This window comes from Anopheles moucheti, chromosome 2, assembly GCF_943734755.1.
Source record: "Anopheles moucheti chromosome 2, idAnoMoucSN_F20_07, whole genome shotgun sequence".
NCBI lineage: Eukaryota > Metazoa > Arthropoda > Insecta > Diptera > Culicidae > Anopheles > Anopheles moucheti.
Genome location: NC_069140.1, coordinates 101,383,925 through 101,407,010, shown reverse-complemented (window position 1 = coordinate 101,407,010; position 23,086 = coordinate 101,383,925). Strand labels below are relative to the sequence as shown.

The following is a 23,086-nucleotide window of genomic DNA, read 5'->3' as shown; positions in this document are numbered from 1 at the left end:
GCTCTTGCATGTTTCGCATTGGCGCTTGGCCGCAAACTTCCGTGCCTGTGGTTTCGGTTATGTCTAATTTATAAACCTCGTTTTTTGTGATATCAAAATAACCCTAAAAGTGATAATTGTGGGTGAATTGAATTAGTTGTATTTGGGTCATACCTGATAGCTTCATATCAGATCAGATCTAGCATGCTCGAGATGCTCGGAGATCTTTAGCGCCAGAATTACAATTTTCTGTTGTATGGAGTGATGGTTTAAAGGATGGACTCTTCCAAATTAACAACTCTAAGCAACTAATTGGTGCTACCTCTTTCACTTGAAAACTTCAAGAAATGGGCAGAATTTGTTTGTCGCATGTTGAGATCATTATGATCCCGTATAAAAGATCTCTTCTACGACAGCGAGGCACCGCAGCGCAGACTCGTCCGTATCATTTTTATCAGCCCATTTCATCGTCCAATTAATACCCGATCAACGAACGGACAAGACCTGCTGTGTGCGCTTTGCCGCTAGCTATTCCCGACACCCGGCAAGAGGATCGCTTACCCGGTGGAGATGATTTGCGAGATTGTTGCTAAACATATTCACCCGGTCGATGGGTCAGCAGCGCCTCGGCAGTCTATCATTTGCCGTCGATAGTATCTAACCGGCTTGAGCCGCTGATCCAAAAACATGTATAATCCTCGGGTTTCGAAGCCTCGGAACCTGAGCTATGCTGAGTCACGAATAACCGGGGCGCAGTTATTGCTAGGCCCGCTCGGGGACCCTGGCCAAGGTCCGTCGGAGTCGACGCGGAGATCCAAACAAAACAGAATGGTAGCAAACGCACGCAGAGAGCCGCCACCACGCAGGAGCTACACCGGAATGTGTTGGCTGAGCAATTGACGCCTTTCGTAGGGAAAAGGGCTGGCAGCATACCTCACGCAGTCGTCGGGCACGGTAGGTTGCGAGAGAGTGCGAAAGAGTGCGGACGATATTCGGTGAATATTTCGAACACACCAACCGTAGCGCGGGCCAACATTTAACCATCAATCATTTGGAAGTTTCGCACCCGCCGCAGGCATACTCGGCGGCCAGCGCAGAGCCAACGCGTCTGGACAGAAACAGCCAGCGCTTGTGAACGGCCGAGCGATCGCGTAATAATAGTTTATCTACACTGAAGTGGAAGTATTATCATCAAAATATTGTTATTGTTGTGTTATTGATTAAGTTTTCTCTTCCTTCTGCCGTTTGCTTCGATGTCGAACAAATGGGCGACCGGGGGTTTGAAAAAGAAATCCAGTGAGCACGAAACCGAACCCATCCCGAACTCGATTCCCAGCTCGTTTGTGTTGTGTTATGCCTCCCCATGATTCCGTGCGCCCGTTTTGTTCGCCCGGTGCGCCTTGAGCAGAGCCAACCCCGCAGCCGAAGGGGTTTCCTTTTTGCCATTGTGACTATTGAATTCGGAACGGAGTGAACGGTTTATTTCACCTTTTTTGTGTGTGTAGCCGTTTGTTGTGTGTTTCCCCCATCCCGGGCGGTTGACGGGTTGACGAAGATCGGCCCAGCAGTAGCGGCACCGAGGTTTGAGACGAACCGTTTATATCGAAAATGTGTAATTAATCCATTTCCAAATAATCGTAGAATGGGGTAGTGGAGCACCGGAGGCGATGAAACCTTTGGCGGTCTGCCCTGTGCCTTCCGTGCGTTTGTTGCGTGCGGGAGTAATAATGCGCTCGGAATCAAAAACTCACCGATCGATGGGTTAGATTTTTCGGGTGGTTTCTATGACGGTACGCATGATGATAACTGACAGCTGAGTTTCACCGACTTTATAGAATCTCTTTTTTCGAACTTTAGCTTGGGCACGAACTATTTTAACTAGTTGTGTAAGGTTTCTGTGTCGGTTGATGTGGCGCTTTTGCTTTCCTAAGATCGTTTCGTTTCAATCGTTTCAATGAATGTCCAATATTGAACATCTTTTGGCGGAAATGGATAATTATCTATTGATGTACTGGAGTGTGGAAGCGTTTTAACGGCGATGTTAAGATATCGTCACAATTATAAAAGAGTTTCTGTTTATGTTTTTGATGACACTTATTTAACAATTGGAACAGCAGTAAGGTATAACACAAAGAATTATTTAAACGAAATATTATGTGATATTTTAAATCTTCAACTGACAAGTGTAGACAGTTTGCTGAAAGTTTCCATAGCACTGCCTCAAAATCAATCATATTCAGCCAGCGTAATAAAGCCATTGAAAGCCATAAAAAGTTATCTGTTCGACCGTGCGTGCTCGAACTCGTTCTGGCAAACACTCAATACAGTGTCGTCAAGCACAGCTCCAAATACCATCCGAACATTTGTAAAGCCACGAGTGTTAATCAATTTTCCGGTCGCTGTTCAATAACAACAGGCACCGATCGAGAAAACACGACACCGGACTTCCTTCGTCGGGCTTCCAAATTCATCCACCAGAGGGAGCGAAACCACCCCGCTGTTCCTCCCGATCTAAGTGGTCCATATATTCCGTGCCGTAATTAATTCAGTGCTTTATTAGAGATTTTATGGGTCGAGTGGTCGTAAAAATTGAAACTTTTACGATCGGGTTTGCGATCGATTTTTTTTCCCCGTGTGGTATCTCAGGGCATTCCGATGCCCCGTTTGTCGGATGGTTTTTGTATTGTCCGTTTCGGTGGCCTTGAGTTGAGCTACGCCACTTGAGACTCCGCATTGTCATATCGTGTCTCAGAGCTGGCTATTGGGCGTCTTAAATCGATTGAATCAAAACGGTCAAGAACACGCGGGTTCGAGTTAAATTTTGCAGGTACCACCAGCTTGGCGTGATGATCAAAGCGACGAAAACTACGGACAGGACGTTAGCAATCTCCAAATTTTACAGCGTATTTCTAACGAAAATTTGCTCGGACTAAGCAGATAAACAAAAAAGAAATAGTTCAAGGATCGACCGGCGGTTTAACACGCTTTAGAACTTGTTCCTTTTTTTTACGACAGAAGCATTGGGTTTTGAAGAAAGAAAGATTCATAGTGTTCCTTGAACCTAAAATACAATCATGTTCCCATTTTAATCAAATCTCAATCCTATTGCGTTGCTTTGGTTCCAATACCATATCTGTGGTCGAAATTAAACAGTCATTTGGGTGAGGAATGCGACATCAGACAAACGCCAGCCAGTTTTATGACCACAAAGCCCTGTTCGTTGGGGTTAGATCGGTCGATCCGGACCCGGACCGGGACATTACCGGATGGAATCGATTTCTGACACTAGTATTTTTACGACCACAAAACTCCATTATCGAAATGATGATTCGGTGGAAGGTTTTTGAGGGTAAAATGTTACGGTTTTACGAGCACGGAGTATAATGCCTTGTCGGGCGGTCATTCGTCCCTAGAGGTAGACAGGCTGATTGCTAGCTAGTTGCCCGATTCCCAATATTAATCCTGTGCCGTATCGCTGATTGGTGACCATCCCGTGTGGCGCTCACGATCCTTCGATGGACAGTCGTGAGGAGCGTATCGTCCAGATCGTACAATTGCAATCTCGTTCTATGTCAAGAAGTAAAACTAGTTGAAGCGAAATTCACATGTCCTCAACCGAACCGTAGAACCATTTCAGTGCCATTTCATGCCGACGATGCAGCAATAAATCTTTCTCCTGGTTCTGCAAAACCATCAGCCGTGTCCGGCCGACCGTACAGGCGATAGTGATCTCGATAGCATTTCGATTCGTCTCGAGTCGGTACTGGGAGAAGACACAACGACCCACCTAGACTCCATTTGATCATCGGGGTGTGTTTTTGCATACATTTTCCCGCTCACCATCCGTGCATCCGTAACGATGGCAAAAAAAAACAAATCCCCACCAAACGATCCCGTACCATCCAGCGGCGGATAATGAGCCTTTCTGCTCTCACGCGGTCATTTAGAATCGAATGGGAAAGACACACGGCGTTGGATAGAGCCATCAAACGGATCGTTTAGATGCCTGGTCGCTGCTCGCTAATTAGGGGAACTATTCGGCTCACCGCCTTTCCTTATGAATATTGTCACCTCATCACGTGGGAGCACGACTTTCGCATGCTATCGATTGATAGGGATAGTTTGTGTTTTAATGGCGTACTCTGCATCAGCGGCAAATTTTCGCCTTAAAGGAAGCCCACTATCGGCTACGGTACGTTTCGCTATGTTGGCTTCCTCAGCAGCGCCAACGGTAGAAGCTGGGCTTAATTTGACGATCAATTTGGGATTGATCGATGTCGTCAAATTTCCCGTTTTAGTGGCTGTCAGTCGGGCGGTTTGTTTTTATTGGGGGAAAACACAGTTCGGGTTGGAGAGCTGTGGACCTTTATGATTATGATAGCGTTGCGTCAATGCTGGTGAAATACGTTTCTAGTTAGCAGTTTAATGACTATGGATATTTTGAATTAAACATGAATTCAGAGACGGCAAATATTAAAACGCTGAAACTTTAAAACGTGACTTATGCGTTCCAAAATATTTACTATAAACATGGCAATCGAGTAACATATTCCAATGGTTTGCAGTCACTTTTCTTTCGCTAACCGTCGGTGATTGGAAAAAATGGTGCTGTAACTCAACGGGTAGAAATAGTATTTTCGCCAGAGCGATTTACGACTTCACGCTTATTATACAATGTGCACCTCTCATATAGAGCCTATTAAGCATGCGTTAAGTTATTGTTTTACTATGAAAAGAAAACAGAACATGCACTCGGATAAGCTTCATCTAAAATCCACTCCACATATTTTTAGCGCCGAAGTGTGTCCCTGTACGTTCAAACAAAAGCAAGACACTGAGCACTCGCACCCATTGCACATTAGAACCACCCATGCTCTGTTGGTTGATTTATTCCGTTCAAATACGTTGTATCTTAATTCAACCAAACTTGCACTTGACCAGCCTACACCATGTGCACGCGCGCACTCCGGAGGCACCATTTGTGATTTTCTTTAATTGATATTGCCTGTCGCCCGGCGCTCATTAATGTCCGCGAGTTGTCCAACGGCAGGTGAAATTAGAAATGTAAATTCAATCTCGCCCACCATCGCGCCATCTAGGCTATTGGGTGGGTTTGAAATGGCAGTTGAGCAATCGGGTATTAAAACGGCAGCGACACTGCTGGTGCCATGCTGTATGCCATATATGATATGAGAGCTTGATGGAACCACTTTTACATTGCTCCGGTACGGTAGCGGGACCAGATCGACCATAAACCGTTCGCTTGGACATGGTGGAGCCTCATGTCCGCGCTTGATTTTGAGCAGCGAAGCGAGCTGTCAACGGATCGGAGCCGTTCGTTTTAACCTACTGTTAGCACTAGATCACCGCAGCAAGACATCGATTAAATTATGCGCAATTACGTCCGAGCACCGCCGTAGGTGTTCTTAAAAGAAACATTCTTTTTCGAAGTGGATTGTTTGGAAAATATCTTCAGTCACTAATGACGATCCACCGCGTGGCACGAGTCGAATTACGTTTTGGAAGAAGTGCTCTCGTGATATTAATTTAAACCAAGGGTAGGCTATTATCCAAACAACGGGAAATTACCTCTCGTATTGCAGTTCCAGCTGGAGAGAGAAAATCGATCAAAGTTTAAGTAAATTCACCGCCCAGCATTGACTCTGGACTAATAATTGAAGTTTAGCTCAAATTATGGTTCCCCACGTGGCCACCTGACGGATCCCGTTGAGACTGGGCATCTCCACAAGATATCAAGACTGGAGATTTCGGTTAATAAAATTAAACTACCGCAAGGCAACCACTCTACCGCCCCAGACCAGCGGGAGTCTTTTGTCGGAAGGCACACTTCCGAGTGTGGCACGGATTTCAATTACAACGTCTTTTGGGTAGCAAATTGAGCTTCTTTAGCCGTTTTTTTTCTTATGTGGATATCTTTGAAAAGGTCATGAAATATGTTCGCTATCTATGGGCGTACTTTCGACGAGATTTACGATTCGGTCGCTTTTTTGATCGGTCGAAGTCATTTCAATTACTACATTTTCCACACCTCGGACTTCGGTCTGTCGGTGCCCACTAGGAGGGGATCGATTCAAAATGGAAGAGATCGTTGCAGTGAGTAATGATCCTGAAGCCGGTCAAAGAACGCGTCAGTTGTACAGTTGGGAGGTTTTGTTTGCGGCGGATACTTTGTTGCTTGTCGGTCGGTTTTTATGACACTGATGGATGTAGATTACAACCGAAATACGGGGCATTCGCGGGTGCGTTAAAGTCAAACGATATTTAAAAATAAATTTCCAACGATTATCGACACACCTTAACGTTTAACTTTTGCGAGCAAATGTGTACAAAAGTACTGTGTTTATGCGCTATATACGGTACCGAAATCATGCTCTTTAAAACGAAGTCAACAATTGCTGTTTCTCGCTCGTGATTCTGCCCCGAAGCGTAACGGGATGAGTAATGAATGGGATCGGATCAAAAAATGAGCTCATCAGTCATAGCAAGCCATCGTAATTCATCCGCCCAAAAAGTAGCCCTCAACCATATTTGGCTCCCAGCGGAAGCTCAAATTATGTCCCATCTGCCACCAATACACCTCCTTCATTCACAATAAATCACACCGATTTGCGATGTATGATAAAGTGCGGTTCCATGCTACCTTCCGTGCACACGAAAACAGTCTTGGAATCGGATTGATCCGCTAGAAATATGTGGAGCATGTCCGCAGGATTCATCCTTGCTGCTTGCGGAACGTCAAGCAGCTGTCAAAATCATCATCTGCATCCGATGGGATTTTTTTTCGACATCCAAAGAAGAAAAACAGCTACAATTTTCCGGTAAAGAAATATCCGAGGCACCCGGTAATCGATGTTCGATAAACCAGCTCCCGTCGCATAAATCGCACCACGAACAGTGGTCCGCCAACGTGCCTGGGAAGCTGGAGTTTCGGTACGTAGTTTTATCTTGGCCACGTTTGTCGCCTCCGGTGCCGACGACGTGTGATGGCGGGTCGAGATTGCGTTGCACAGTGAAAAATCCACCCATTCCGTGGGATTGCAATAAAGATTTTTCCCACAGCTGGCGCGCGTGTGAGTGTGTGCGTGCGTTTGGATGTGTTGCGCTAATGCATGTAAAATTGTGACAAATGTGAGAATTAAATCTCATTATAATAAACGGTGCTGGTGCTCCGATGGATGGTGGTGGGATAGTAGCATTAGAAACAAAACGGTATATATACGGGAACGTGCATGTCGTACGAGAAACAGGAACATCCATATCCGTACGCCATGCATTCGCGCGACTGGTTCCGACACAACAGTGCAACGTGTCATGTGGGTAAGCTACGTGCTATAGCGTGCGAAGATTTCAGTGCCAGATTAATGGCAAATCTTGGTCGACCGTGTTGTAAAGAACGGAAATCAAGAGCCGCTCGAGGGAGATTAGGATAATCATTGGAAGATGGCGTGAGCTTCAGTTTCGTATGTAGAATGATGGTATGAAACTTGTACTGCTTCGCACGAATGATGTGGATTTTCCTTCCAGCAAGGGGCGGGCTGTTTTAATCATACGCTCTGGATGTTATATAAACCATTGTAGAACTGAAAAAAAAGATTTTTTCAATTTTTGGAGAACTCTGTACTCCTCTCGTTTTGATTATCTATTTCTATGGTTCAATGTAGCTTACATAGCTGCATAATATACATAGCTATACACATAGATATAAATAATTAGCAATATTATAGTGCATGCTTCTCCTTTATGCCTTTTGTTTATGAAGCTCAAAGATTCGTAATTATTTAGCATCTTCGATTTCTTTTCTTGCACGGAAGGAAGGCTCGATGTCTGTGTGTGGGTATTATATTCGAGAATATAATCCGGTGAATGCTTTGAATCTGTTGTTTTTGAAGAGCAAGAGGGAAGAAAGACTCGGGCAAGCAATTGTAACATATCGATCGCGTAATATGAACGCTGTAATCAGGAAGGCTAGTCTAACTTTGGGGAGTTTGAATACTAGACACCCAGAGACTCTCAATCAGATTGAGCAGATCGTGGTGTTCGACGGGAGGCGATTTTGGAACTTATTTTGATTGGTTGTTTTTACAGACGAAAGGAAGTCAGTTTCAGCTGAGCTCACCGAACACTCGTTGGGTAGAAGTGGGAATGTGTGAGCGATGCCTTCCAATCGACGCTACTTGGGCGCTACGGGTATGTACGGGCGAGCTTTCGAACGATCGAGCACGATGTTTGTGGACCGGGAGTGCGCACCGGATTCCAGCTCAAGTAGGACCCATTCAAGTGGTATCGGGTCAATTGCGCACCCCTTAAGAAGGTGATGTTTACTTAGCTTGAGCCAGGGCGAGCTAAACTGGCTCCTTGAAGATTAAAAATAGATCATTCACTGGACCTGCACTGGAGTTCAGGTGAGCACTCGTCTTTTTGTCGTGTGTGTGTGTGTGCCGTGCACAAATAAAAAAAAGGTTGCTGTTCAACATTTAGAGCTTCACAGCATCGCCTTGGTGGAGTGGAGAAGACCGTAAAGCGAATAAATTAATGTCCCAACAACAACGACAACAACGGCGCCATCCCTCTCACCGAACGGGCTGACTGCATGGACATGGTTTCGTTGGATAAGATTAACCTTTTTCGTTTCCATTCCAGTGTAGTTCCATTTGGAGCAGAAAAGGCTAATCAGACGGAGGCAGAGACCCGTTTTTGGAGCGTTGGATGTTCTCGTTCTGTACGTGCAGCGTTTGAGAGCGTGCGAAAGAAATTTATGATTCCACACCAATGTAATCAGTTGGCACACAATCCATGCATCATCATCAGCACTATGGTTACACCGAGGTGTTTCATTCAAAATGGGTATCTACCCGTGTGCGCTATGGACAAGGAAGTAGTGAGATCGTAATCATGAAGCACAGGGACATAATTCACCTGCTCGGGACGTTGGGTAACGATTGTCTTTTAATTAGGTAAGCTAGAAAGCAACAGGTGAATGTGGGTCTGTGAACATCCATTTTATCGCGCATGGCGAGCAGAACGACGTCTCAAATTAATGTGCTCGCAGAACACTGCTTTTTGCATACTGCATGTTTTCGACAGATTTTATCAATACTCATAACACATCGCGTTCATTCCGCAGCAATAAATCATCCGATTTGGACATGGCTCATTGTTGCAGCATGTAGGATATGAACTATGTCGGGTTGGGTTAACATCCCAGGCGGAATCTCTTATTGATCGCCTTTCATATTGAAACGATGGTTTCGAAGCGCAAGACAAATTACTTGCCCCGCATGCCAAATCGCACTAACATCACCTTCTTAACGCAGAAAAACGCGCAATCGAGTGATCATCAACAATTCACCGGTTTCTTCAGAAACCGGTGGCCTTTTAGTCTTTCTTCTGCGCCATAATTACTTTTGAGTCTCATCCACTTCCACATGTCCGGCCTTCGGTTGCACCTGAACGCGTACACACCCGGGCGCACTCGGTTCGCTTATCGGCCATCTAGCGGCGGCGAGAAGAAACACCGGCCCAGCACCTGAGAGAAATGTGTTAAATCAAACCCGTACTCATTCAATAAATCAATCGTTTATCATTACGTCCCGATCAGAGGCACTGGCTAATGGGTTCGGTGGGTGGAAGCGGACGAGTTCGCTTTTGGGTGGACCGTTGCGAGACACCGTGTGTGGTTAACATCCCCGACGAACGATGCTGATCGTAATCATGCTTCCCTTTGAGAGCGGGGGGATATCTTTGAAACCGCCACGGTTCTGCGAGGAGTAAAGCGCGAGAAGCGCTGCAGTTTCAACTCAAAACAGTCTCTTCAGCGCATCATTTACCGTCATCAACTCGCTCGGTTTGCCCAGCTATGCTCGCAATCGGCGGGCTTGGATGGCTCAAGATTTGCATATCATTCCGCCAGTTGTTCTCATCCTGCTCGATCTCATAGAAGAGGCCCTTGAATCTTGACCGATCGACCGATCAGACATGGGCCAGACAATGTTCAGTTTTGTCGCCGGGATTTAGTCTCGGGAATCGTCGCATGATTGAAGGATGATTAAACCCTTGCCTGCTCACTGTCTTCAGTGGAGACGCAACCTCGAGAGCGCTTTCGGGGGAGCGCTGGAATATTTATTGTCTCATTTCGCGAGCGGAACGAGATTGATTGAGCTTGATTAGGCGATGCACGCAGACGGATAGGATCAAATCGGGGCCGGCTTTCCGGAAGTTGCGTTTTGCATTGTACAATGTATTGTGGTTGGCCCACACACGCAGTATGCAGCGCACAAGATACCGGATCAGTTTCCTCAGTTTCCATTACACTTACCTTCCGAGATGAGGCGCTCCCGGATTTCCCACGCAAAGATGGTCGGATTTTCCCGTTTGTACTGTTCAATCTTGGACACGACGGCCGGTGTCGCTACCTTCGGTTTGGAGCCTCCTATCAGACCAGGTGGCCTTAGAGTGCCTGTAAGAGAGATGGACGGTGAAGTATGTTTATGATTGGCTGGCTAAAATAGCTCGTTTGGTAAACATGGTTAGCATTTGTGCTTTAGAAAGGGGGGGAGTTTGGAGAGACACATAGCTGTGGAGCGTTTGAATGGATTTGTCTGGAGTCTTGATGGAAAGCTAAAAGACAACATTGATTTCAAATTTTCAGAAGTCGACTGTACTTGACTTTTGAAGTTGACGTTAAGTGATCTAGATCAAATCAGTTACGTTACTTCAGCCCCTTACAGCCATTATTTCCCAACCTTTCAGCTCATGAAAGGCACCCTCTTAAGTGTGAGCCCTTTACCCGCAGTGAGTTCTTCAATTTCTTATGCACGATCTTCACCGCATCTGCACCGGAAACCCTCGGGAGGTACGCATTGACTCTAAATCAGCACCATTTGCGTTCGATGAAATATGACACGTGAAGCATAATTTCAGCAGTAACTACTGACGTTAAAGGAGGAGGCCACCATGGATTGCAAAGTTTCAGGTCCGAGCTCATGTAATTAATTACGATCTGCGATTTCAACTGCTCCGTATTACTACCTCCCTTAGGGATCCATTTTCGACCACACATACAAGCAGGGCCCTTGCCAGCACTTCCTGAAGAGTAGCTTATAATTTTCGCGACGTGGAAATGTACAGCGTATAAAACGGAGGGCGGTTACGGAACGCTTCCGATGACATATAATTTCACCACCAATCGCTCGTGTACCGTCGATTACACGGGGATGATCCCTGGCACAAAGCCTTGCGGGTGGCCAGATGTGATGATGTGTGCCCATAAATAGGATCTTTTGGGGGTTGGTTTGCGTCCAGCGTGGAAGTGTTCTGCTCGCGGGTGGTCAGTGTGGTGCACCACTGTTATCAACGCCATCCGATCAGTGGCGGGCCAAATCGACGGATTGCCATAGGGCAATCGTCCGAATGCACGAAACGGATGACTCCGAAAAACCCGCAGTTCAGGCGAAGCTCTCGCCGACCGTGGTTGAAGCTAGACGTCTACGGACGGGAACTGGGAAAATATATGCCTTCCGGCTTCCTGTGTTTATTCCGTAGCCACCAGGATCATGTAGAAGCTAATCGGTCGCTCTGCTCGGTACGCCGTTTGTCCCTGATGATGTGCACGGATCATCGTTGAGGCTCATGACGAAAGCAGTGATAGAGAACGGAAGAGCTCCACACTGGTCTAAATCCTATCTCGGCCGACCATAGACGATGGGACGATCTTCATCGTTAGATAACATGCGTCTCGCTTGTGCTACGCACGATGATCGGCTTCATGATCTGGAAGATTTTGCAGAGCGATCGATATCGAGCCGGTGCAGGTTTAAAGCGACGACTCGGTTCGTTGCTTCCTCTTCGCACTGCCATCTTTTTCCCTCCAGCGGCACACCACATACACAGTCGCTTACATATTTATAAGTCTTGCGAAAACTGTTTGTCGACTTGAATATCCGCTCGTTTTTGTTGTATCTCACATAGAGGTTTTTTTGTAGCTACAGTTTCTGCAGCTTGTGGAACTGCAACATTTAATCTAATTAATTGACTCCGTGGTTGCTTCTCGTTGTTGTCTGCGTTACGAATAGGAGAAGGAAGGATTCCGAAGAAGGGTAACAGGGGTCTCTCGGACCTGCACATAATGTGGCATAAAATGATGATTTATAGCATTTTAATATCCCGAAGGAGTTTGTGTGTCTTTTGCACTTCCTTCTTCTTTCACGTTCAGTTTCTTAATGCTTATGCTGTATGCTGTGATGCAGGTTAGCCCCATGAGCTTCATACACTCTCCTAGACCGAATTAAATAACCCCTTGCTGGAACCGTACCAGCAGCAACAACCATCGGCAGGAGGGCGGTACAAACGGTACCATTTTTAATTTTAACACACACACCCCACCGGGGATCTCGCGCATTCGATCGCGCCGGTGGGAAGCTTTCGACTCCCGGCGAGAGGTCGTTGAATGGCGAACAAGCTCACGCCAAACTGCCGTCCCGATGTGCGTCCGAGGACCACCGGCATCGAGCTTACAATTCTCGCGCGCGAAACGAATGGACAAATTGCGTCAAACTCACCGGGGTGCAGATCAACGAGCGCAGTAATCGATCGGTGAGTATCAGCGAGTGGAATTGTAAGTGAAGAAGCGGGAAATACGGTTTCTGCCATTCTGGTCCACCTGCTGGATGCAGGTGTAGCACTAGCACGGGTAAGCACGCGCGGTTGTTAACTCTACAGGAGGTGCGCTACCGTGACTGGAATGGAGGATTGTTAAAAAGGCACCGCCAAAGGAGGTTGTACCGCCCGGGATGTACGGAACGTTAGATCCATCCACATCCGGATATACCGTCGGCTGGAGCTATCCTATCATCACCGGAAGCGGACGAGATTGCAAAAAACATCCAACTCGAACCGTGCGAGACCGTTTCCTACGTCAGAAGCCGACAGTCGGAATTGGTTTTTGATGGACATAATATTATTGGAAGCAAATGCCATTAATCTGAGATGGAATCGAAGGGAATAATTGTTTCGATTCGCCTTGGAAACGTTGTTGAGCGGTTAAGCTACCGCCCGGGTTCTGTAGCCGCCGGGGAGCATTAGTCCATTTTTGTGTCCAAATTGTTTGGACGACCCTCGAGAATTTGATTTGAAGGTTTGGGTTTCGGCAATCGGCACTTTTCGTTTGATTGAAACAAATTATAAACCCAAGCGTCTCCCAGAATTGGTCTAATAAAGACTCCCCTTTCATTCTATTAATTACACCCATCCCGGGCAAAGCGAAACTCTGACTCACTGTAGGGTTTTTCGATGGGATTTTTTCTTATTTTCGGTTCCGAGAGTAACACGCAAATTGTGAGCGCACGGGTCGGTCGGTGATTGCGTGTCGCGTGAGGATCGCAACGGTAGTCAACCGTGGGCATTAATTTTGAAATGGAGCCCCCACGTACCGTACTTTTTAATCATCGGGTGTTGGAAGATATTTTGTTTTTAATATTGCTTTTTGTTTTGGGTACCATTTTTGAAGGGATTTTCATTCCACCCAATCCGTTTCCGATTGATCCATAAAAAGGGGATGCTTTCACGCACGGTCCGTGGCCGGATGTGCGTTTGTGGCATTTTATGGATAGATGAAACAGTGAGTGGGTTATTTATACTTCATAAAGAGTGATCTCTTTGTCTCTGCTATTGAGCGGCGGGGCGAAATGCGTACAATTACGATCGTGTGCGGTTTGTCCAGTGAAACCGCACATTAACATTAGCTCTCTCCCGCTCGCTGTGCTGTTGTGTGCTACATAGTTTCATTCAATAAAAAAGGTAACATGATGAATTGAGGTTTCGGGGTGGTCGTTCCATCATTCTCACAGCGGAACTTGTCGTGATGTCCGAATTACATATCAGTTATCACACAAGTGGTCTATGAATATTTATTAGAACCCGCTCGTCCGTTCCTTCCCCTTTTCGCCGATGTCACCCGCGTTCCGGTTTGATTTACGGTTTCGAATCAATCAAACCGATGCTGCTGTTGAGTGACCCATGTCCCGGGGTGCAGTGGATCACGATGAAACCGTGGTGGTGTTGCATTACGACAGCTCTCCGCGACCATTTGCATACAATGTGCACCGATCCGAATCCGAAAACGATCGAAACCGCTGCGTTTTAGCATGTTAGCATGCATTTGTGAGCTTTTTTCTCCCATCTCAATCTGATGGACGCGTGGAAGTGGCGGTTGTCATCATGGGAAAATGTGCAGAACGCTACTGTTCCGAGGGCCTCACACACGAACACGGGCCCCGGGAGATTACTAATGAAGATGTTAACCGATCGTTGACGCTGAGACAACCCGGCATGATATAATAAGCACCATTTTCTTTTCACTTCTACTGTTGCTTAGCGGTGGAATGATTTCCTCTAGTGGGAGGGAGGACCAGCTAGCCAATTAGTCAGCGCTTATGGGTCAGCTCAGTCTGCTCACTTAGCGGGAAGTTTTCAGCAGCGCTTGACATGCGAAATGCCATCTGTCTTGGGAGTATGTTCGTTTTTGCAGGTGAAATCGGCATCCGTATTCAATTGTGGTGACATCCCATTGTAAGTTGGGAAATCATTCCCGATAATAACAACAACACACTGCCCATTGTTTATCGCTTTCCGACACTGTGCTGTGGGCAAATAGTTGAGTGTTCGTTCCCCGTTTAGTTAGAACTGGAAGCGATGTGATCACAAATGTATAATTCAATTAAAATTCTCGTAACAGTTTGTTACAAATTATTGTCCTTTTTGCTTTACGTACAAGATGCGTATCGATATCCTTGTTTTCACCATTAAAACAAAACAGAAATACAAAAAAGAACTGCAAAGAGATAAAATAAATGGTGATGTGGAGATGCAAACCACAAACCGCATCGAGTAGAGGGAGAGAGAGACAGAGCATAAAAACAAACCTGACCCAACACCGAAAAACCGAGAGCTAAATGGAAGTAAGGTGTGAATAAATTACCATTAACAATCGGTACTTGAAGGCATTATTCTCACACACAGACCACTGGTGGTTGCGTTTTTTTTTGCGAGTTCTTCTCGGTCAGTGTCAGGTGCATTTTGCTCTTGAGAAATACATTTCCGCCATCAGATATTACCGATGGGCGTACACGAATCATTTTGCTGCTGTCGAAACATATTGCATGCCATGTACTTGGCCGTGCGAATGTGTGGCTAAACGTACCGAAACGCGATCGATTGCTATCTAATTAATTGTGTTATAATTTTTCAATTGAAGTGTGCAATTATTTTCGGCACTACCCGGGGAGATCATTCTACCAGACGAGGGACGAGGGATGGTATTTTGCTTGCGGGTGTATCATGGTGTACCATCCCATTGAAAACGTTACTGTAATGTGTCGATTAAAGGCTTTAAGATGTCTTCGACTACATGGGTGGTGAGTTGTCGCGTTGTTTCAAGGTTTATATGACACCGTTTAAGCGATGATCGATACAACATCAGCAAAACGGATCATAAACGTCACAGCAACACAAGGGCTGCCAACCCCCGAGGGCTTTTAACCCCTCCAAACACAGCGATATCGATCGAACCCTCAATGGACAATGTTCGCCTTATAAACGATGCTAATGAGTGAAGTAAAAGTGACAGTTTTTCGTCTTCGATTTGAGGGTCCCAAGCAGCGACGGCGCATAAACAGGTTTATTTATGGAACCGCCACTCGGCAGACCATCTGGACAGGTCGCAACCCAAATGGGCCGACGAAGTTCGCGACCGATGGGGCGGAATGGAAGCAAATTATGATGAAAATGCTTTTGCAGGGAGCGTTCTCCGATCGTTTGATGATAGTACTGATTAGGGGGTTTGGAAAAGCAGGTGGTAGACACTCGATGGCATGTGCCACCGAAACAGCTTCACATTTCATCGGTGAGCGTGTTGTTTAGCTAAGGTAAGTTTAAATGATACGCTATAACTCTTTTATTATACATGTTTTGTTGCATTTTACTACAGCCAAGTTGCTGTGACCGATATGCTAATTAGTTGATCAGTGTTGCAACCCTTTTTCTCTTTGGGCACGCGTATCTACGACCCAATGGTCGTAGTGCCACACATCGATAATTGTTATCCACCAACGGACCAACGTAGGAGAAAAACAAACAAAACTGCTAAGTTCACTTTGGCTCTTACGAGAGTTATGAGGCACGCGGGACGCGATGAAATTTGTTTATCCAGCCCCCTGTTTTGCGATCGATTTGGAAGCTGATCCTAAGTGGGATAAAATGCACCGAAGCGTAAAGCAAACAAAGCAGAAAAGAAACAGAATGAAAACATTCCCTTATCTGCTTCGCGAGAGAGCAAACGTTTAATTATCTCCCAAGCTTCCAACGCACCCAGTTCGCGATCGATATTTTTGCCTTTTTTTGCTCCCGTTGGGCCGTCTGTGGTGTAAAACAAAACCAAATAAATCCAACCATTAGGTGGCGGCACGGGTATCGATTTCCAATCGGGTCGATTCGATCGCGTCGATCGCGAGATGCAAATTAGCTCGCCTCCCCAGCCGTATGCACGGTGGGAGGAGTCCTACCAAAGCAACCCCCCTCCGAATGAGTCGCTCGTTTTCCGGCGCTCCGCGGTGTCTTGATAGTTATAATTTGGAAATGAGCGATTTGAAAAATTGCACCCTTTTGCTGCAAAATTGGGCGCGAGGCCAACGATGGTTCGGCCTTTTTTCGCCTTCCAAGAAAAGCACCGACAAAACAGCTCGCTCACGAAGCGGGCTGGAATATTTACAAGGTGCTATTAAAATAGGTGCACCGTACGATTGCTAATGATAGAGTAATATAGCAAACAAATAAAATGCTCTTTTTTTGTTTTATTCCATGCACCATCATAAATCGTGTTCGCATATGTCGATGAGATGTGGACACATTTGTTAACTGCATTCACAAATATACCGGAGAAAAACAAACAAGTTGGAAATACAACGTAACGCGCAAAGGTCTACCTACATGTGTTTTCTTTATCAGATACGACAGCATAACACATTTTGCTGCCCATTTTCTCATGGACGAACAAACCATTAATGCTGTATCAAGGTGTTACGATCGGTTTTCGTTCCAAATGCGGTGAGATGCGGCGGTGTGGTACCACCTGTTTGCACTGTGCACAACAATTGCAGTACTTTAAAAATCGATTACGATCAGCCACGGAAGCGGTCACGATGGTGGTGCAGATTAAACGGCGGGAAAACAATTAACCAGACGACGGTGACGAAGTGCGCTACCGGGAGGAAATTGGATTTGAATCGTACTTTACCGGTTAGCTAAATTGTCTATTTGCATACATTTTGATAGCATCTCTGTAAGGCTCTCACAATGCCGCGGTTGACACGGTGGTGACCTTTTCATGGGATGGCATACATGACCGTGATTTAAATTTTATGCAACACGGTGCTGGTTGCGGTTTCGGGGTTACATTAGCGCTGCGAATTGAGTGCAATTTTTGAGCCCAATAAGACAACACCGCCATCCGCAGTCGGTAGTGAGGAAGCTTTTAGACAAATTAGAGTAGCGGTTCTAATAAAATTATTATTCTATTGTGTCTTGAGACACCGCGCAACACAGCAAAATGGACGGTACAATGTTTCTGCACAACGTTGAGCAGTGCATGGGAATGCTGTTGAAGACCAGTGATTTAGCGCACACTCGACCAGCAAACACGGGCTCGAAAGTGTGACCGTAACAAAACGGTTTGCAAAACGGAATAATTTCATTTCGTTCATGCATAAAACATTACCCATTCTGCACGAGGGGACGACTCGAAGGTGAAAATCGGAACGACATCCAAACACACAGACACACGCGTTACGGTTCAATTGCTTGCCAGTTGCAGTTGCCCTGTCCATGCTACCGGACACTCGCACGGGAATGACTTCTGTGCCGTTTGGTGGTGGTTTGTTGCGTTCATTCATCGGACGTCCAGTGGTGCATCGCTTTATGCTCAATCAGACGGGCTGCATAAATGCAGAACGTACGGCGAAGTGCATGTTTACCGGTTGTCTACAAATCGACAGAACAAAACTGTTTGTCTGGGAATGATACTAGGATGTTGCAAACGCGCAAACAGAGGGGAGCGTACGTCGTCTGTTGATCGTTTCGCACCAGAAAGAAACAAAGAGGGGTTCGTTGCTGTTTCACGCGCTGCAGTCTTTCGTTGCACAGTCACTCTGCAGTCTCGTGGCAGGCCTGTGTTCATGCGTGAGGTGTGTTAATTTCGAAAAATTAATGTTGCACGTAAATATTTACCTATGCATAAATTCTATCCCGCATACATAAGCGAGGGAACAAAACAAACACACACGCAGGGTGTGGTTAATTGTGATGAAAAATATGATGGTAGTTGATAGGCTCGGATGGAAATGCATCACTCTGCATGGAGGAGCCCGTACGCAACCCAGGTGTAAAATAAACTTGGCGCTAGAAGATCGTGTAAAGGAAGATTAGATCGATCGGATAACGCGAGCGATTCGGTGTAATCCGGCCGGTAATGGGCTGTGGGTCGAAGCGATGCACCCAAGAGAAAAGGTGTGAGTTTCGGTAATTAATGGTAGGGTTCGGGAGGAAATTAAAATGCTTTATGGATGGGAGCTTTGGATGAAAATATGAGAACTTGACCCATCTTATGGTGTTTAAAACTGGATAAATAAAGAACAAAGAATTTAAACTTTTTGTTTGACCGAGGTTACCAACAACGAATGATGTTTGATCCACATCAAGCTGAGCTCTTAATAGCTGATAATTAGAGTATTAATTACAAACATCAAGGTTCGTGCTCACACCATCGGTATTAGCATAAACATTGGGTTAAGGGAATTTATGAGCATTTGTAGGGTCTGTGCTTTTTTTTGGTACTAGAATTTGTTATTCAAATTCAGGACGCTCGGTTCAAGTAGCGGTAAAAGAGCACATAAATTCAAACACTCAATAAAATTAGTGAACGCGAGTTCACGGGAAGGAAACTTTCAGTGCGCTTCCGGAAGAACCGAAATTCAGAACCATTGGCCAAAAATATGTAAATTGTATTGCACAGAGCGTTTGGAGTAAGGTTGTTTTAGGTTTATTTTCTACTACTCTGCACTAGTAGACATTCCCGAATTTTCGGCCAAAGGCATAGAAATCCACCAACTGACGAATCATCGTCATCGGTGTTTTCGGTGGTTCCAAACCGTCTGGCAAATTGCATTATTACAGTCATACATTAATAACCAGTTCATGCCGGCCCGGACAAAAGCGATGGTGTTCTTATAGGGAGCTCCCGTATTATGCATCAGTGCCATCAGTAACAAACTTACTGAAAAGCAAGTAAAATCTATTGCAAAAAACAAGCACAACACAAAGGCTGGTGAGCAATGCCTGAACATCCGAATGTAGGTTCGTTTCCGTTGGAGTATTTTCGGCGTGAATGTGGTGCCCTGAACAGGATACAAATGTGTTCCAGTCGCATCAGATCATTCGCCGGGCGAGGACTGCTGAACCGCTCAGTGTAATGATGGGTTTTATTTGGTCGCGCAGGCCATTTGATGGTTCGGTTACAGTGTGGAATAGGATAATGTTTATTATTTTGATGGAAGGAAAAGGAAGCAAAAAACAGACGAGCGCTAGGAAACAAATAAGTCGTTTGATGTTGGTTACCGGCATGATAGGATAAAGGTGCAGAGGGATGGGGAGTAGCAATAACAGAAGCCGAAGAAAGGTGCTTTTGAAACGGGAGGAAAAAAATGTAAAAAAAACCTGGAGGAAGGCACCATTTGAAATGGAGCGTTCAGTTTAAATACTATAATTTTGGCGTTTGCTGCAATGCGAGTTGCCGCTTTTCGTATTGGGGCGGCAAATGACTTATGACGATAATGAAGTGTTATTATCGGGCGGTTTTTTTTTCTCGTAAGCGGCAGGGTGGAGCGGACGATGATCGGCTGCTGTTTTTGAACAGTAAACACGATGCGCCGTGACATTCACGGCCCGGTAAACCGTGGCAGACCAGATGCTGACCGCATGAATGTGTCAATTGTGCGTCTTTATCTGGTAAGGGAGCTGTTTTTTTTTTATTACGATGGATTGCTTTTGTGCTGCGATATCGATCCCGGGGGGCAGAGTGTGGCGGTTGGAAGGAACATTTCGATCAGTTTGGATGAAGACACTTACCCAACAGCTTCGAGACGGCCCCCTGCTGGGTGAGCATATGCTGTGCTAGATCGTAGCCGCGCAGACCGAAGCGGGACAGCTCTAGCAGCCGGTGTTGCGACACCAGGCCGGCCAGGGCGTGTGCGTTGGCGGTTCCGGCTGCTCCGGCTGCTGCAGCAGCGGCCGCGGCACCGAACAAGTTCGTCGTGGGCTGAACTGAACCGGGCGAAGGAAGGTTAGGTGAGAGGCCGACTGTGGATAACGAAAAGAAAGTTGTCAAAATGTATGTTTCATGTAGCAAATTCAATTGAATGGATAACAAAAAGTTGAATTAATATACTTTATAATAGCCATTGGAGCTTTCAGCGTTCGTGATTGTCTTTTGTGTGCATACGTATGAAGTATTAATAATTTATAAATTTAGTTGTATAATCGGTTCAATAGCTTTGTAAGCAAATGAAATGGAAAACTGAAATGATTTAGTCCCATTCTAAAAGCATTTCTGTTCTGATGAAATTAAATTTGATGAGCTCAATCGATCAAAAGATCTGCCCAGCAATGGCTAGAACCAACCAACTCAAAAAAGGTTCCTCTGCTGTCGTAAGCACCAACCAATAACTTAAGTCACCGTTGAAAACTCCGTTTAAGGGTTGGTTTCTCATGCTGCAGTAAAGAATGACGATTCGAGGGTAGGAGAGTGTAAGGGTCGAGGTTGTCCGAGGCCCCTTTTTACGGCCCTCGCCTGTATAAATACAGTAGCGCATAAAATGCATTTTTCTTCATCAAATTACAAACGCCCGATTCTTCGTCCCGGCCGTCACCGGGCCCGCCACAGCATGAACATGAATGTCGGCACGAAATCGAACACCTTTCAAAGTGTTACCGTATGGCGCCGCTTGTAAAGGGAGTGCTGAAGCGCAAAAAAACCCTCAAACACACACAAGAACGCGCGCGCACGCGTAATTCAAACAGAAGTCACTGGCGAAAACAATAGAATCGTATATCCTTGTAGCAGTTGCAGCGTGTGTTCTTGGTTGTGTGTTTTTTTCTGCTATGTCGCCACCATGTTCTTCTGGCAGCCGCGTTGGAATTTGTACGCCAGTGAACAACTTTGAATTGGATTGTGATAGCGACGGCGGGCATCGTTTGAATTTTATAAACTCCAACCAAAACGCCGTTGCGGTAGTTCCTCACAACGCCTGGTGTCCCGTGCACAACTTCTTACTCTCAAAAACTCCAGAACGGGGCAAACCGTACGGGGAGAGTTGAGAACACCGCAATATGCAATGTCAAAAATTTATTATAACCAACTTCTGGTGGACAGTGGCGAACTGGATTCATGTCTTTTTTGGTGCGGACCTAACAGTGCTCAACGTCCACGGCGAACACGACAGTTTCTCGCTAAACAGAGACATTTCGAGGCAAGCTTGAATGAACCTTTGCCCGTGCTGGGGCCGCACCACTGGTACGACCAGTTGGACATTCGCTTCCCTTAAAAGCGGAACCGTATAGAATTTATGCTTCCTTTTTTCCCCATGAGAATGGGTGGGAACTGGAGAGCAAGGAAAGGTTGTGTCTTTTTATGCTGCTTTGCTTGGAACTACTAGCGAAGTATTTCCTGGATGCCTGGACAGGCTGCATCCAACCGCATCCAAACGGCGCTGATCAATAAAATACACTATCCTATCAATGAGCAATACATAATCGTAGCAAAACGGGAATCGATCTTTCAAAGCGAAAGGCAAAGAATGGACGGCAAATAAACGCGCCTGCTACCGGATGCCACGTCCAAGCGCGGCAGTCGTTACAATTCCCATCGATTCATCCCGGCTTCCCGGCTTCGGATTGATCGAGTACAATTGTTTTAATATTTATATTTGTGTAATATTTTTATTAAATTTATTGACAACTGAATGAACAATCATCATGGCCACGATCGGAAGGCGGGTTGAGGCGCACAGTCAACAGGATGAAGCCACAAGGGGTTGAAAGGGATTACTGCATTTCCTTCGTTTTTTATTCAGCATTCAACTCTCGATGACGATTATTTATATTTATTAGAACGCGGTTCGATAAAACAGCCCCAGTCTGTCCGGCTAGTGGGAAAGATAAGCTATACGGGCAGCAAAAAGGGGAAACAACTGTCTCATTCAGTGCTTATTTCGAACGGTGAGGCGGCGGGTTGGTGCGTGCAAAAAAACGCGCTCACGGTGTCACTCGACGGGCCGACATCTTCATTACGAAATTGCGGAAAACTGTTTTGGGCAATTGGGCGAACAGGAAGCACCTTTGGAGAGCCGGATACCCGGTGCGCCTAACGAGGCTCCACAGTCGTCCATATTTTGAATTGTAAATCATATCCAATCCGGGTCTATCCGGGCAGCTTGTGCGCACTGGGGTCGTCCAGGTCGGCGGATAAGATCAAAAGATATAATGCACTCTCTCTTTTTTTCTGTTCGTTGATGTACGTTGAAGTTGTTCTGCGTGCGGTAAGCTGTATCGCAGCATAATTGATCATCGCGACGGTTGTACAAAATATGCACATGCTGTTACACTTGCGCTTGTGGTTGCTATTTGCATCCGGTGCTTATGTCGCCGGCAAACAGGAAGTTCTAATGTTTACGTATCATTAGGCAAGGGTTCTGCAAATAATGAGCCAAACGGTACACGTCCGGAAGGCTTGTTAGTGGGATAGAGTGTTTTAAGCATAAATCAACTACCGATAGAAATTATGATCAATGTAATTTTCCAATAAGGGAATAAGGTGGGTGACATTAACTGATTTCTTAGACCAATTGCTGAAGTACAGTTTAATGTCAAAATTTCCATAAAATTGATGTTATAAAAAGAGACAACTGTACAGATATAGCCACCACCTGCATGGGAAATTTTAATCTTTTAGTACATTGTTGAAAACATAATCAATATCTTCAGT

The 23,086-nt window shown here is 45.7% G+C and overlaps 1 protein-coding gene across 1 annotated transcript in view; it reads right to left on the bottom strand.

Annotated features, from left to right (window-relative positions):
- Positions 1 to 23,086, bottom strand: part of LOC128297573 (paired box protein Pax-6-like) — a 39,422-nt gene that overhangs the window by 3,218 nt on the left and 13,118 nt on the right. The window contains exons 2-3 of the mRNA XM_053033243.1: positions 20,173 to 20,403; positions 10,316 to 10,456 (exon numbers count right to left, since the gene is read on the bottom strand). Coding sequence (XP_052889203.1) covers positions 10,316 to 10,456; positions 20,173 to 20,403 — 372 coding nt within the window. The remainder of the gene's footprint in view (positions 1 to 10,315; positions 10,457 to 20,172; positions 20,404 to 23,086) is intronic.